Raw genomic sequence first — 17,819 nt, 5'->3', positions numbered from 1 at the left:
GAGTTACTTCAAATGTAATGATGCAGTTAACTGAGAAGCTACTCAGCACTATGACTTGTCTTGAGACTGCTACTTGGTGAGTCTTCCTGAGTTCCCCACCTACTGTACCACTCATTAAATAATTACAGCAAAACAAAAGTGTTATAGTAGAAGTGATCTTTTACTTACAACAGAAAATTAATGAAAGCTGTACTGTATCAGTATGAGGAAAGCAGTGTAGTGCTAAGACCAAATAGAGGAAACAAAAATCAAATAGCATTAAAACAAGGCATTACTCCCCTACCACAGCACAGGAAGACTTATTTTACTTCTATTTGGCCAACTTTAAACCAACATATTTTTTATAATTTAACAAGGTTTCTTTCAATTAGTCCAGATACAAATGAAGGTAGAGCCAAGGCCATTAGTGCAAGAAGAACAAAGGATCTAGTGTGAAATAGCAAGATTTGTACTTCAGCATGTAGATGTCTGACTAAATTTGCACTCAAGACCAGTAAAGACTTGCGAAGCACTTATTTAAGTAAACGAGAAAACTTACTTCACATTCAGAACTATTGCTTCCAACTTCTTAATTTCTGCTGTCAAACTTATTTCAGCCACACCAGACAACTACCCTGAATTAAATCATGGTATCACAAGAAACAGTTTTCTGTTACATTACCTGTCACTAGCACAGTTACTTGTTGCTGTCCAGTCATGCTGAGGGTTGACTAGGATGCCCCAAGAGAGGAACACAGACGTTGGGGTGAGGGTGCCAACTACCAGCTGCAGAGGCTTTTGAGTCTTGGTCCGACCTGCATAAGAAACATATAATTCCAATTACAAGTTAGTTTCTCTCTCCTGCATTATGTAAGGGAAAGTTTTTGCAGTTGGATAATGAAGTAAATAAAGACCTACTTCTCTTCTAAACTTGAAGGGAAAGGTACAACAGTTCTCTCTTTCACGGTCACTATTTCTGAAGTATGATTTTAAAAAGGGGGCAGAGACAGTGTCTGTGATCTGTTCGTTGGCTTCTCATTGAGGCAAGTGAAACATCTGCACGGAAGGGAGACTGCTCTGACTCTGAAGCCAACTGAGCATGAATATAGCAAAGAAATGCAGAACAAAGTTGGCATAAAGGAAGGGAGGATGCAGCTAGCAGGCAGGAGGAGCACAGATTAGGAGACTGCTTTACAAAGCAGGTGTCAGACACACAAGCGTCAAAAAGACTATTTTTTAGGTCCCCTCTGGACTTGCACAGCATTATTTCAACCTAGGAAGAAACTGTAAGACTTCACGTCCAGACTTGCAGATCCAGGGTAAACCTAAAGGAATTCTTGCTATTATTTGGTGAGAAGGAGGGAGATTTTTTTACTAAACTTTGTTACAAGTTTTCACTATTTCTCTTTTTTCAGCCTATGTTCCAGTTAAACCTAGTTTTTGAAAATGAAAATGGGTGGATTTGGTATGCTTAGTATAAGAATAAGCTATATACAAATTAACTTCAAACATGTCTGTCTTGGACTGCATCACAGAAGGTGTTACACAGACTTCAGGACATTAGGAAGTCTCTCTTTGTGTGTGACAGAAATAGTAACTTCTTGGCAGGATTCTCAGTAACACTGCAACTATGCCCATAGATAATTCATACTTACTAGAGCATTCTTCATCAAGAGTAAAATAAAACCTACAAAAATTTTTTGCTTTTAACCGTAGGCAAATCTAAGTTGGTGTCTGTATCTGGGGGCATTTTTCTCTTTTAACCACCTACTACATTGAAAATGTTCAGCTTTTGCATGGTACTTAACTTTAGCTTTGCTCTGAATGACGTAGCACAAGTCTCATGTGGTAAAAGAGCTTTCTTTAAATAAAGTTTAAAAGCTAATAGTTGGAAATGAAGAAATTATTTAGAGCAATTATTTTGAACCTGTAGTTTGTGGACTGCTACAAGCCCAAGGAGAAGCTTTGGTGTTTGAAAGATGATTAACGAAAGGAAATTCATACATCCTTTATATTATATTACATACTTCAAAAATCTAAAGGATCTGTACCTCCTCAAAATGTACAGGTGACCACAAATTCCCTAAAAGCTTATAAGCCACTGATCTAAGGGTTATATTTTTCACTGTTGTGTAACAGATCTGACTAACCTTCTTTTCATGCCTTTTGAACCCTAGTATCTCTTCACTTAACATGACCCAGTGAAAGCCTGATTTGTACTTTCAACCAATGCATGCGTGAACATTTAGAAAAGTTAACCATGCCAGGTGTTACTTTATATTGATGATTAATATGCTGCCACAAAACCCCCACAAACAAACACCACCACTCTCTACCCTTAAGAGGAAGTATGACATGCTTTGAAATGCTGTAGAACACAAGATACTTCCACAAGGGCAAGTGTCTGAATAATTTTCATATTTTCTGGACCAGTTCTTATACTCTTTCTCCATTTTTAAAGAAAAACTTAAACAGCTTGGTCATTCACCAAACTATCTGGCGAATCCACTAACTACAGCAAAATCTCTTTCTAGATCACCTTTTGAGGAAACATGGAAAATATGTGAGTTTTAAGGAAAAGAAAAAACAAGCTCTCATATAACTTGAAATCATGCTCAGAGGATCTACATATGATTTTGATTATGACTCTTATTACGCCATTAGATGCCCATTAGAGACTGCAATGATTTATAAACCATAAAACCAGGAATTACCTTGGTGATCATCTACATTGATCTATATGAACACAAACCATACAACTCCTCTGTATTAATCGCAGTTTGAACTACAATGCCTCTTCTAGAAATGTAACCAGCCTTCACTTGTAAATTTAAAATACCAGCAACTCAGACTCTACCACAACTCTTGGTAATTTGTCCAGTTTAACTATTCTTACTACTAAAAAGGCTTGCCATATACCTAGCTAGCATTAAACCACCAGCTGTTCTTACACCTTTGTATGCTGGACTGAAAAGTCAATTATCTGAATCTTGTTCCATAAATCAGTTTCTGTAGGCACAAAAATTAGTAATGTCCAAGTAGTGTATTGGGCATTTTTTTCTTTTGTGTTTTTTTATATATATACATTGCATCTGAAAGGTAAATCACCATGCTGGTTTTGGCTGGAATAGAGTTGATTTTCTTCACAGTAGCTAGTATAAGGCTATGTTTTGGGTTTGTGCTGAAAACAGTGTTGATAACACAGGGATGTTTTCATTATTGCTGAGCAGTGCTTACACAGAGTCAAGGCCTCTTCTGCTTCTCACCCCACCTCACCAGCGAGTAGGCTGGGGGTGCACAGATTGGGAGGGGACACAGCTGGGACAGCTGACCCCAACTGACCAAAGGGATATTCCAGACCATATGACATCATGCTCAGCATATAAAGCTGGGGGAAGACAGAAGCGGGGGGACGTTCAGAGTTACGACATTTGTCTTCCCAAGTAACTGTTACATGCAATGGAGCCCTGCTTTCCTGGAGATGGCTGAACACCTGCCTGCCGATGGGAAGTAGTGAATGAATTCCTTATTTTGCTTTGCTTGCACATGCAGCTTTTGCTTTACCTATTAAACTGTCTTTATCTCAACCGTGAGTATTCTTTTACCCTTCTTATTCCCTTCCCCATCCCACCGGGGCGGAGTAAGCAAGCAGCTGTGTGGTGCTTAGTTGCCAGCTGGGTTTAAACCATAACAATCACTTTTCAAAATCTTTCCAGACATACTGTTTTACATCTGGCCAAGAGCAAGAAGAAATTAATCCCAAGCAGTTACCAGGAATTAGGAAAAAAATCATATAAAGATCACAGAACCATAGAATAGTTTGGATTGGAAGGGACCTTTAAAGGTCATCTAGTCCACCCCCCTCCCCTGCAATGAGCAGGGACATCTTCAACTAGATCACATTGCTCAGAGCCCCATCCAACCTGACCTTGAACACTTCCAGGAATGGGGCATCTACCACCTCTCTGGGCAACCTGTTCCAGGCCACAGATGAAGGAATCCTTACTGGTAGTTTTGGAAGAGTCAACTTCAATACACCAGATCATTTTATTTAAAAACTTTCACCTTTTTTGCATGCGCTTGTGACCTCTTTAAACATCAGAAATTAGTATTCTAAATTTAAATTCTCATTTGCAAGAAATTTTTCCAATAACAAACTTTAGGTACTTCTTCATGTTTTGAACACCACATGTGTGACTAATTACTGACTAGGAAATACTGTCCTACATTTTACCTTCCCACATATGGAATTTGTGCATCCCAGTCAGACACCTACAGTTAAAATATCTTGTCAGGAAAACCCCAATAAAGATTCTGTATTCCTTTAACTACTTGAAGAAAGAGATGCAGTAATAGTAAAATACCTGAACAAGATTTCTTGTTATTTGAAATGCGTGCTGGTCTTACTGAAACCAAATACCGCGGCTCTGCATCTGTAAATGAAGAAAGCAGCAATTAGTACAGATGTGCTATTTATCTGAGAAAGGGATTAGCCTAATAATTAATAAGAAAAGTCTGATATTCAGTGAATGCTTGACATGTTATGCAATCTTTGTGATCTTTAGGCATGTTTGCTTTAAGGTTTATTCACCAATCATTCAGAAATATTCTAGCCATTAGGAAAAATAATACACCCATGCACAAAAGATTTGGCAATTCTTTTTGACTGTGACACAACAAATAGGTGAACATGGCAGGACATTCATGTAACATTTCAACGCAAACACTACTTGAAAAGTGAAGGGTAATGAAAACCCAGACGAAGAAGAAGAGGTGATGGCAAAACAGAAAAGTAAAACAGGTAAAGTAATAAGAGGGCAAAGCCTGCAGAGTACAACCAGAGATATCTACTCCTGACAGGAGCTGGTGGAACTTTTCCTACAATATTTTCTGTATTCTGTTTCAGGCTATACACCTTAGTTTTTCTGTTGTAAGCAGTTTCTCAGTAAAGAGCTGTCCTATTGTAAAAAGAATAAACAAAACGCATCAATCATTTAGGAGCACATACCACAACAGACTAATACTAAATCACTCAAGATTTGCATGATCATCTGGTTGCAGGAAACAACACAATGTCAGACATGCTTAAGACAGTCTCCACATTGGTTACTGGCTTGTTTTATAGTTAGGTTTACATACTTTTTCCGGAGACTTATTATGAGATTTAACTATTACGTGCTTTGACAGTACTGAATACTCTTTATGAAAGTAAAGTTATTACTAACATTTAAGAGAAAGGAACTAATATTTGTGTAAAACCCACAAAGGGCTGTGACTTTTACTGGAATCTCTTGGTACTGTTACACTAGAAATAACATTGCATGCAACAGGAAAGCAACAGTTTAAGTGATTTTCTTATTCAATAAATTCATCTCAGAGCCAAATTGTATTTTCCAGACTTTCTGACATTTATATTTCTATTGATTTTAAACCCCTATGCATTTTCTCCAGGAAAAATGAACCTTTTCAAAATATTTTTTAATTCTTTACAGGAAAGAATCTCTCTCCACCTTAAATCTACTTCAAACTTTCTTGCACCACTTCCCATAAAAGGTTCAACTGTTTCATTTCAAAAAGCTAACAGATCATATTACATAGCAAAAAACCCGAAAAGCCCATCCAAAGACAAGAATTTTTGCCTTTCAATTCAGTCTTACCTGAATGGCCTAAGTTTCTTTTAAAGTACACAAGAACTGCAGCTATTCTAAAGGATGCAGAGTCATCGCTACCTGGGTGTCAGTTGTGAACCAGCTTGGAAAACTACTGGAAATACTAGCCTTCATAGGACATAATGAAATTAAGCAAACCAAGTTTTACACAAACTCTAACACGTTTCAGAGACATCTCATACAGTCTGGATGACACAAACACACATGGTAAGAGGCCAAAAGTTCAGATATATTCATGTTTCTGGCAGTGAAAGGCTGATAACTTCACCCTGCAGCTTAAAATAATAAATAGATTAAAACAATGTTGAAATGGTGATTTTAGTTTGGGGAATTCATCTTTGGAAAGAAGATCTTCCCTTATTTTTGACATCAGATGTCAGAGATTTCTGCCCTTCTTTATTTAAAACCACGCTCTAGTCTCACCGAACTGCAACACTAGAAAAGAAGTCATAGGAGCTTCTAAGGGGATATCCATGTGCAGAATTTGACTCACCATATAGCGATCAAAACTATTTAGCTACATTTTTTATTTTAAAAAGGATCACTCTACGTAAAATTCCTATTCCAGTTTAGATACATTTATCTAAATCTGTATCTATGAGTGAGAGATTGAATTTCCTGCATATCTCAGTGTAACAGATACCTTGAAGACTACCAATTAAACAGAACCACTGAGAAATCATTCAATTTTCTCTTACATCCAGATTTCTGTAAGGAGAGAGGAAGGAAAACCAGTACTGAATAAATCAAAAGCTTGCTGCACTAAAAATGCTGTGCCAGTGTGGGGAAACCACTCTAACTTAACTTCACTGATTCTACGCATCTAAGTCACTGGAAACCTATACTATGAATGCACTTCAGTTGTTTTGAAATGGGTTTCAACTGCACCCTATATAAACATAACTAAGATGAGCACTGAAAGTAGCTGCTCAAAGCAGTGTGGAAAAAGAATTAGTTAAAAAGAAAGAGCAACCCCAAAATGCAAATACCTCTTCATTTACAAAAAATCTGTTTAATATTTAGGGAGGCACACAGTTCTTCTGGGATCTGTGATACCATCTGGACATTTTTTGTATTGAGACCTAAAACCAGAAATAAGTGACACATTAAAATAATTTGCTTTTCCCTGTAATTTAATCCCAGTTTTCTATTGTGCATTCATGCCCACTTGTGAGGCTATTGTAACTCTCAAAGTATTGAGCAACCTGAACCTCAACAAAATTAGTTTCAAGCATCACCTTGAAAGCTCATGAATTACAGTCTTCAAAACTGCAAAAATTTATGTTTTCATCAACAAAATGTCCAAAGATTGTGAAAGAAAGTTACCAAAATGGTTTGAAACAGCTAGTTTTGCCCTGCTCCATCATTGGAAAAATTCATTCTGGCTGAAGTCTGAAATGACATGTGTACCAGTGTAGAAATATATTATCTGTTAAACAAAATGCGGTAACAAACAAAGACTGTAAATGTCTCCCTGCACACCTCAAAGCTACAAAACCTGGTATTTATCAGGAATCATTAGTTCTAACAGGTTTTTTTTTTCTGTAACAAAGGGCTCAGCAGGAATATTTTGTGTTGGGTGCTGTTCATTAAGCTTTTTTGTGGATTTAGCAAATGTTGCCTTAATAAAGAATACAACACATCCCCATTTCCCAGAGAACTCAAGGCTCTTCTGATTTAATACAATCTATAAAAGGAAGTATTTAGGAAAACAAGCTAAGACTAGATGTTGGGAGAGCTTTGCTATAGAACAGACAGGTTTAAAAAGTACCACTTGTCTGGTTTAGAACCACTGAATTTAAGACAATATTATGAATATTATAACTAAAATCAGAATTTGAAATTATCAGGAGTCCACTCATTACCTGGGATATAACACTAAAATTCTGTTCTGAACTTAACTAAAAATATATCTTAATTTACAAACATAATTTGCCATTCCTGAGCAGAATCACCCATGCTACTATACAGGTGTTAAGAGTTCAGCAACTGTAGTTTAATTTAAATTGACCTGTTTGATGCACAGTATCAAAGCATTATGCATGGACTGAAGAACACAGGCCTTGAAATGCTTCTATTCTAGACAGACATACATTCTATATCCAAGGAAACTGAAACCAAGAAAGGCAGACGGCTTGCTTAATCTCATATAATGAGCCCCGATTCAGGTTTAGAAGTGAGAGTTCTTTCTTAGTCTTCCACTACAATTTAACATTTCTCTTATTAAGTTCAGAAGACCACTGAGTTTTCACACTGATTCAGTCCTCTTGCTGAGAAATATATGTGTCAGTCATCCTCACAACGCGAAAATCATCTGATGTTACTACAACTCAATTCATTTTCAGGGGCTTAAAACATTGCCTCACTGATGTATTAAACTCTTATCAAGTTGCAAGAACTATTTATGATTATCTGTGTTCTTTTATGATGTCTGTATGTGCATAATCCGCTCTACAGATCCATGTCTATAAGAAGCAGGAATCTTGGGGAAAGATGAGTAACATAGGAGAAAAAGAAAATGTTAAATACTGAAACCTAAATAAAACCATAATTTAGCTTGTGCTACTTCATCTTAATGCTTAAGGGATAAATTAAATTGACTGCTGAAATAAGAGGTAGGCACCAGAAAGGTGACCATCAGACCCATAAAAATATGGGGTTCTCACTGTGTGTCATTATGATTCACACAATATATCAACTATTTACATTGAAATATATTTAAAAAGAAAAGTGCATTTCTAAAATAAAATGACGTCAAGTAAAAGCAAATTAAATCACAGAGTATAGACAATCCTGTTTACAGCTGACTGTTTTTTGGTTTGCATGAACTGTGTTTAGTAAGAAAATGATAGGTACACAATTAAAGTTAATGTTCAAATATCTGGACACAGATCCACAAATCCAGCATCTGCCCCCAAAAATCATTTCAACATACATCAGTATATAACAGAGATACATATGATAACAGATGCAAGATACAGATCTGTCTGTCTCTCATCTTGTAAGGATCTAGAACCTCATACATGAAGGATCCCTACAGAACAATGCAAACTTTAACAAGTTAAAACTTAACTCATTTGCAAATTTCCTATGAAAATCTTAGCAGTTCCCTTGCTGCTTAACACATTCTTGAAGGGCTGCTGCTGTAAGACTAACATAATAAATCCACTTTTTTGATGCTGTTAATGCCTAGCCCCCTTTATTAAGCCTGGAATGACAAATGTCATGGCTAAGAACTCCTTTCAGCTGGCACACAGCTATTTCTTTATAAACCTCTTGACGTTGCAGATCAGAAATAAAGTCCAAAGTGATCATCTTCAATTCTTTAGCCAAAAAGTACGACAGGAAAATGCCCAGATGTACCACAAAAGTGCTAGTCAACAAACCCATGCCTAAATCTTAGTGTTACAATTCCCCAAACATGGGTTGTTTTGACAATTCAGTTGAGAGGCACCAATATGACACTGGAATTGCTCTTTCAAGTTTAAATATCCACAGCTGAATAAAGCAATGCCACTTTGGACCAAAACACAACACTCCTGCAGGCACATACACCTAACCAAATGATTTTTGAAGCAGGAGGGAAGACTAGTCACACACCTGAGGCACTAGCATTTGTAAAGCAATAGTATTTGTATCTACAGCATTCGATACATATAGTAGACACATGCATATGCATTCAGTACATATTCTTATACCCTTTCCTCCCACTTCTCAAAAATATTAGACAGAAGCATTCAGTCATCTTGTTTTAGCTTTTAAACATCAAGTCTACTATAGCTCAATGAACTGTCACCAATTAGATGAAATAGTTTTCTGAACTCCTTCAATTACTCAGTATTTTTTCACCCAGACAGCCTAAAAGACACACACACTATATGTACACACAGGTATGCCTACAACTTACCACAGAAGAAACATTTCAAAGACTGCAAAGTTGCACAGAAATAAACCAGCACTTTGGTGTCATTATAAAAGAAAATCAACAACTGTTTTGGCTAAGATTCTGTAATATTAATGATATAAAATTATTGAAAAAAACCCCTTCTATTATCCACCTTAACAGCTGCAGGAGACGAGAATATAACAAAAACACATGCCACTGACACATCAAATTAATATATGAGAACACTTACTTCCATAAGCCATGAGCTAGGCTACCAAATCAGTGGCAGCAGGCAACTAACATACACCACAAAAAGCTAGCAAATTCTACCTGTGTTCAAGCATACCGTTTTAATTCAGTTCAGGGTTCAGCCAACACAGAAATGCAGTTGAAAGCAAAACAATGTAAGAATGAACTGACGAACTTAGAATAAATTTTAAAATAAAGTGTTACAATGCATCATTAGAATTCACAGACCAGCAGATTCAGAAATCAAAGTGTTTTCTAGCTTCAGCCTGCAATTCCCTAATCTGAATTTAGAGATTGCTAAAGATGTACTACTGGATGCTGTTAAGGGCAAAGGCCAAAGGTGGAGAAAGGGAAGGATCAAAAGTATCGTGGTGTAACAAGAATGGGAAAAGATAAGAGAAGGGGGACAAAGAGGCTGGTGTGAATGAACCTGCTGCTGGTCAGAACACTTGTCTAAATGAAGGTGCAGCTGCTGACCTCCTCCAGGTCATCCAGTCCACTAGGCTCAGCTAACATTAGCAATGAAGAATCTGGTTTTTTGGAATTGATTATATATAAGAAACTGCACAGCAAGATCTTTTAGCTAAGGACTACTCTAGCACACATCCCTGAATTATAATTTTAAAAATGTGTTCAAGGTGATACTAGAATTCTTCCCTATGTATATATGCAAAATTCACCCATCACTTATTATGGTTGTTATAAAGCAGGACTGCCAATACATTCTCCTCTTACACTGTACAATCTGCCTCAGGTAAAGGAAAGGCCAAAGGATGGCCCAAATCTAAGCTGATTTCAGAAACTGAAAAGGAAATTAATTTTCCTCACTCTGTTAGCAAATTGCTGTTAATTCTTACAAACTTTTCCTGTCTCCACTCAATTTTTTGGGTTCCTCCAACAGTATCAACAAACTCAAGGAGGCTGACTTGCAATCTTCCTAACCAAACTGGAAAAAACTAGCACAAATTTCTCAAGGAAATACTCTTTCTTTATGAGTCATGCACACTGAACAGATTTACATAAAAGTTTAAATCAAGCTCATAACTTTTGAATGGGTCTGTTCAACTTATTTATTAGTCTAGCTGAATTTACATTTTGATATCTTTTGACACAGTCTGAAGAGCTTCCATAACCAATAGTAACGTTGCTGTCATGTAAGCTCATGAAGTACACTCCGCACAAAACACGTCTTGTATTCTGATAAAGAGGCATACTTCTTTGAACCAAACTTTGATGCTGCCTCATCATTGTCACTTACCCTTCACTGTGATACAAATTCATCTATATAGCAATGCATGACGCTGCCCAAGAGTTTGCTGCTGGCACAAGCTCACTACAAGTTCAGGAAATCCAATAGAACCCTCTTCTCTTTGTACTTGCCCTCTGCAGGCAGTTCTCAATACATGGATAACGTTGCGCAATTGCTGGCTTGGTTATTATTTTAGTTGCAAAAGAAAGGAAAAATAAATATTTTAAGATAAGAATTACTGCAGTGAGGTGCTGAATATTTTAATGGATGAAACGTAGGGAATGCATTTGTACATTTGTTGTACGAAGCCATATATGTCTCCTGGAAATCCTAGAAAAGATCACATCCTTATTAATTTCTTTTAAAATATATGCACGTACACACATGTAATTTCATAAAATAATAAATCTGCTGACTTCAAGTTTATTGTGAACAGGGTCATAAGACGTGTGTGACCCAGCAGAAAACCTGACAATAAATTTCATCTTAATCAACAGTGACAGGGTTGGAACTATGGAAGTCATTGGCCTTCGGTATTTTTTTAATAGATGACACAATATAGACAGCAATATATATAAGTTCTTGCTTCGTTCCCTGTACTCCAGTTCCAATCGGAGACAACTATCCCAAACAGAATACAGATTATGCTGCTCCATTAACAAAACCAGGCATGCAGAGCTAAATCAAGGAAATGTCTGCAAGCACTTCATTCTGCTGTGTAGCCCTATACTGTTTGTTAGAAAAGACAAAGGACATTTTAAAGGATTGATGCATTTTAGGGAGGGAATCATGACTGATTTATATGCAAAGTCTGTATGCTTTCTTACATTGGCCTAACTACTAAATTAATGAAATAATTTTTTTTCTTTGAGTAGGATCTACAGTTGATTGCATATCTGTACGATTTTCACTTACAAAGCTTCATGGAATAGACAATTTTAATACTACTAGGACAAGATCCACTTTTGTCTAGATACAGAGATTCCATTCTCCTGGATCTACTCACTCTCTCAAGAGATTATATTCTAAAGCAATGTTCCTTAATCCATTGAGAAAACATACCTTTTAGTAACTAACATGTGCCTTTAAATCTCCATTTCTAATTGTTACAGTTCAGATACCAAAACAATTCAAGGTTGTGATCAAAGTATCCCTAAATTGATTGGGAAAGGTATTCTCTTTCCATGAACCACTAAAACTGACAGGAGAGGAGGAAGCATTAAATTGTATTAGTCTTGGTCTAAACAGGCCTCAATGTCTTTTCTTCCACATCCTGTTCAGTAAAAGCCACAACCAACCACTCTTCAGGACAGCCTGAAAGTTCATCTGCTTTCTGTAAAAGTCAGATAAGCCAAAGCATGAGAGGACCAAGAAGGAGTTCTCAGAGTGAATGTGAGTGTTTCTGTATAAAACTAGTTGTTCTGATTGTGAAATAATGCGTGGAACACACTGAAGACCTTTTGCAAAGTGTACAGTGGCACCTGAATCGCTAGAATATCTAGAATACAAAATTGACAAATTTTAGTGTGAAATTTTAATTTATTTTTTTTTTTTAATATGAAGATAGCATACTAGGCCAACTTCCTTACATAGGAGATGTACTAGGAGTACAAAGATAATGTTAAGATTTTTCAGCAATAGGGTCTAGGGGCTTTGTATCTTTGGAAAGTATCTTGAGAGTATTTTTACTGTCCCTCTACAATACCTTATTTTTTCTAACATCCACGTAAAGTGTGTGCTGAGCTGAGTTTTCCGGCTGCCAGAATAAAACCTACCCATTGCTCCTAAAACTAAGAAACATCCTGCAATTCCTCCAGTTCGTGCCAGCAGCCGGTCTGGGGGGGGTGCTAGCAATCACCACCGTCTTCTCTTCACCTCTGCCACACAAGTCACTCTAAAATAGAGCCAAAAGCACAATTGATGTTTCTTCCTTTAGCCGTGTTCTGCACGCACTTGGAAAGCGCAGTCAAAGCTGCAGTTTGATGTGATGTTTAATACTAACGAAATGGGCAAGATGATGTACTCTCTGCTTCCAAACTCCAATAAACAAGTCCACAAAGTATATAATCTAACCCTAAATATCTTAACTAAAAGCAATAGCTCCAATAAATGTACTGTTAATTGCCTTAAATAAATGCTTGCAACTTGAAGTACATATTACTGTTAGCTTTTATTCCTGTCCTTTCAAAGATGACGTTTTCTTAAAGTTGGAAATGCTAGCCTTTATATTATGTTGCACATTGCATTTTTAGTTAACTGGACACTCAGAAATCACATTCATAGATTCATTGTCACTAGGAAATTGATTGACAACTTTTATTGGCATGAGTGAGTTAAGACTTTGAAGTTTTTCTCCTTTAAAATAATTATAAAGGAAAAGGAGAGTATTCCCCAACACTTGTGCTTTTCCCTCGCCAGATACACTAGAGAAAATGTGTTCATTACAGGCTATATGTATCATGGGGTTTCTCACCTTCTGTGTTCATTGCTACAAGATTTTGATTGCTTAATGGTAAGCTTTAATGAATATGCATGTGGCTAGCACTCTGATGCACTGCAGAACTAAAGGCAGGTGTCCACAGTTTCCAGCCATTAGCTATTAACATTAAAGTTACAAAATACCCAAATCCCATATATTCCAAATGATGTTCAGCTTTCTGTTTCATACAGTTTCACAAAGCATTAGGTATTAAAGCTGCTCTTAAAAAGGAAGGATGATCTACACATAACATCACATTCAGTGCTTTTTCCTCTTTCCAAGGATCTCAGAGTACCTGAAAAATATTAATCCTCACTACTCCTGCAATACAGCTACACAGGTATTACTTATGCCCAATTCACAGTATTCTACAAAAAATCCTGTACACCATTCTTACTGAGTTGATTCAAAAGTTACACATGGGATAAATCACATAAATCAGACACAGCTTAAGTGATGGTTATGAACTCAAACACTGGATTGGTGATAGAATTACGGAGAGATCCCAGGCATACCAACTCACGAAAAGGAAGAAGTCAACCTTTGCCACAGCAATCTAATTAAAGTCTCCAATATCTTAATTATTCTGTATCTAACATCTTATTTTTTCTCTTTTATTCTGCAGTTTTCAGCCTGGAGCAAACCCCCAGAATTGCCTTAATTGACCACATCAAAAAGATGGCAATTGTTACTTCTATCCTTATGCGGCCTTTCTTTCCCCTTGTTTTACACCAAGATCACTGGCATTACAATGATGAGGGTAACCCCCATTCATTTCAGGCTAGAAAAGATTAAAGAAAGCAACAGGAAAATGCTCAGAGATTGAACAGATTTCTTAAAAGGTCAAATCCTGATAAGTCAATGTTTTAATCATTTATCAGACAATTCTAACTAATCCAGTTCTACTATTTTGCTATCCTGCCCATACTGACAAAACCCTAAGTGAAATGAAAAACCAAATTCCCTTCTTCCTCCCTATCCCAGGCAACAGATTCTAACATTCTCGATGTGGTTTAATCTTTTCCATGAAACAGCTCACGGAATTCCATCCGTAACTTCTGACAAAGAAGTTATAGGTTATTCTATAACATGTAGAACTGGAACAGGCCCCTGCCAGAAAAGGCATCATTTTGATATAAATGTTTCTACCAAATGGAATCAACCACACAGTTCTCAAAACTGTTTCACTGCTTCTTGTACTATTTGTTAAAAACATGCCCATCTCCCTTGTATTCTACTTTATAACTGCAACTTCAGGCAAATCATCCCATTTGATCTGTGATGTGGTCAAATAGTACAATCTTAGTACAATGAAAATCCTCAAAACAAATACCAGTAGCAAACTCTTCCAAACAACAAGAACTATTTGTTCTCCTTGGAGGATCTCCTAATTCCACATTCATCTGAAATTCTTCAAAGGCAACCTTAAATAAACACAAAGAAACCCTGAGCAACAACCTAATAAAATAAAACATAAGAAACCCAGAGGTTCATATACTCCTTGTTCTCTTGCCACAATTCATGACAACAGTAGCATGCAAAGCAAATATGCCTTACCCAGTTCTGTTATGTAGGTTTTTCCTTCCGAAGGTAAAGGAATGTACTGATTAGAAAAGAAGTTGCTTCCATAACCCAGGACAAAACCTTCTAGTTTGGTGTTTTGACTTGGTCGAAGATACCTCATGCAAACGGTGTCATCTGTTGCATTGATCTGAACTTTCAGGCTCTGCCTTTTCACTGGGAAAGAGTAAAAAAAGAAAAGACCAGAATGTATTATCTTGTAGTAATATATTCAGTAATGGAATAAGACAATATAACAATATAGAGCTGTTTAATTTGCTAGCTGCAAGCAGCTGAACAATTGCTTAAATGTGGAGTCTCTGGGATACTAAGTGTATTTAAAAAAGTAAATGAACAGTGATGTAAAATTGTGGTTTCCAACACGTCTGTTCTTCCATTAGTTTAGTATTATCATTAGCTGTAACATCTTCTACAACTGCAGTAGTAGAAAAGTGCATGAAGTAACTGGAAAAAATGCAAGCATTTTTTCCTTTAAATGCAAGAGTTATAGTAGTATTAGCCATCTATAGGACCCATAGGTGAAAAACTTGCAAGTTTGATTTTTTTTTTTTTTTTTGCTTGTGAGTAAAAAATACGAAGTTTTAACATTAAGTTAATCACACTGCAAAATTAGGGTAAAGGATAAATAGTAACTAGATCCAAATAAAAATGCTGCAACTACTTTTTTTTTTCTTTTTTTTTTTTAATGTTGGGCTGGGAATGTAATTTTCCAGTTGGAATTACACCATAACACCTAACTAACATATATACTCTACTCAAAATTACCAAGAAACTTTTTTTAAACATTCATTTTTATGCTTTCCAGGGGAGCAGCACATAAAGCAAGACACATCTTGTATATCCATCTACAAAAATTTAACTTATAACAACACAGAATGACTTCATAACAGAATAATCAGGTTTTTAGGCTAAAAGAAGGAGTTCCATCTTCTCTTGGTGGGATGAGGGAAGATTGGCTTTTCCTTCCTTGGTACTTAAAATTTTAATATTCCCTTGTCACTGTTAGGCTTATCATATTTTCAGAACTGTTGAATGCCAATGCTTAAAAAAAATACAAGTATATATTGATTCTCTGGTATCACCCCAGCCTCCTCTCCCTTTTTTTTTTTTTTTTTTTAGAAATTCTAATGACTAGAATTGCTGAGAGGCCACAATCCCCAATTTGGGAAGATGATTTAGTGGTACTGTCGATCACCTGCAATTGTCTGCACACTGAATGTAAAGACCTAAGCCAAACACTTTATGCCTCTTCCCTTTATAGAAAGAAGCGTACGAGTAAAACTGATGGAAAACATGTGCCTCCGATGAGACCCTTCCTTTATCTGAAGACTGATGAAGTAAAAGCACTCAGCCAGGACAGTCACAATTTTCCAAAGGGAACTCTGCCAGGTTCCAGAAGGCTGCAAGGCTTCTATAACACTCAACTCTGACATTTTCAGCAGTACAATACCATCACAGGAGAAGGGGTGGCAGTTTCTTCCTTATTTGGGAGACATCCTAACTTCTTTTATTTTCAGTATATGAAACTGCTGTGGGTGTGCAACTTTGAATATTGACAAGGCTCCAAATAGCAGAAACCAGGAAGAAAACCCAATGGACTTCAAATCCCTCTAATATGCTTCATAAAGATGCTTAGTAAAAAGTGTTCCATGCCAACAACATTTAGGATTATTACCTCTGATTGACAGTGAACTAGATTTGTTAAAATTATGTAGTCTGCAAAATTCTAAACTAACTTTAGAGACCTGAGCATAAATGAAAGTATGGTCTCCTGGTGTCCACTGAATATTCATGTCTAAGAAGAAAGCAAGACTTACAGTACTTGATTCAAATATAATAATTTGATTTCTGTATTAAAATTCTTAATCAGACTCAAAACTGGATCTTAAAAAATTTTAGTGAAGGTCTATTTTAATTTAAAATCTACAATAATTTCACGTTGGGGTTTTTTTGGTTTTTTGGTTGGGTTTTTTTTTGTACACACACTTGTTTTTCTATATCTCTCAGTTATACTTTACATTAATTTGAAGACCTAATTCTAATTCAAGACTGAATTCAACTGGGTGTGATTCCATCTAGATAGATAGATACTGAGTTTTACTCGTAAGTGTCAATTATAGTGACAAGGGGTCTTCATTTTATTTAAGCCTAAAAACTCTTAGTAAGGTTTCTAAAACCAGAAAGCCTAAATGGGATCCCAAGACAGCAACAGCTTTGAGGTAGGACCCTTCGGATCTTTTCTTTATAGCTAGCATATCAAAACCACCAACAGAGCTTTTAAACTCAAAGCCAGTTCTAGCAGAACATAAACAGGAATAAAGTATTTTTAAAAACAGAGAATGAGGCAGAACAGAAGAAAAGAAAAGAAAAGGAGATTATCTTAAAATGTAAAAAAATAAATCCTTGTCCTCCCTACCCTGTCTTGACAGGGCAGGTCCTTTTTTTCTAGTTCACTTTTAAGTACAGGACCCTTTCAGTGATGGCCTGAATGGCAACAAATACTGCAAGGTCCCCACAATGTTTAGGAAAAACTCATATAATCATAGAACAATTTAGGTTGGAAAAGACCTTTAAGATCATTGAGTCCAACCATAAACCTAACACTGCCAAGTCCACCACTAAACCATGTCCCTAAGCACCATGTCTACAAGTCTTTTAAATACCTCCAGGGATGGTGACTCAACCACTTCCCTGGGCAGCCTGTTCCAGTGCTTGATAACCCTTTCG

General features: G+C 36.5%; 1 protein-coding gene across 1 annotated transcript in view; it reads right to left on the bottom strand.

Annotated features, from left to right (window-relative positions):
• Positions 1 to 17,819, bottom strand: part of ABI3BP (ABI family, member 3 (NESH) binding protein) — a 151,244-nt gene that overhangs the window by 125,346 nt on the left and 8,079 nt on the right. Inside the window, exons 2-3 of the mRNA XM_010567665.1 lie at positions 15,069 to 15,248; positions 662 to 794 (exon numbers count right to left, since the gene is read on the bottom strand). Coding sequence (XP_010565967.1) covers positions 662 to 794; positions 15,069 to 15,248 — 313 coding nt within the window. The remainder of the gene's footprint in view (positions 1 to 661; positions 795 to 15,068; positions 15,249 to 17,819) is intronic.

This window comes from Haliaeetus leucocephalus, unplaced genomic scaffold (genome assembly GCF_000737465.1).
Source record: "Haliaeetus leucocephalus isolate CR32 unplaced genomic scaffold, Haliaeetus_leucocephalus-4.0 Scaffold228, whole genome shotgun sequence".
NCBI classification, from domain to species: Eukaryota; Metazoa; Chordata; class Aves; order Accipitriformes; family Accipitridae; genus Haliaeetus; species Haliaeetus leucocephalus.
The sequence above is the reverse complement of the archived record's forward strand: the minus strand, read 5'-3'. Positions and strand labels throughout refer to the sequence as shown.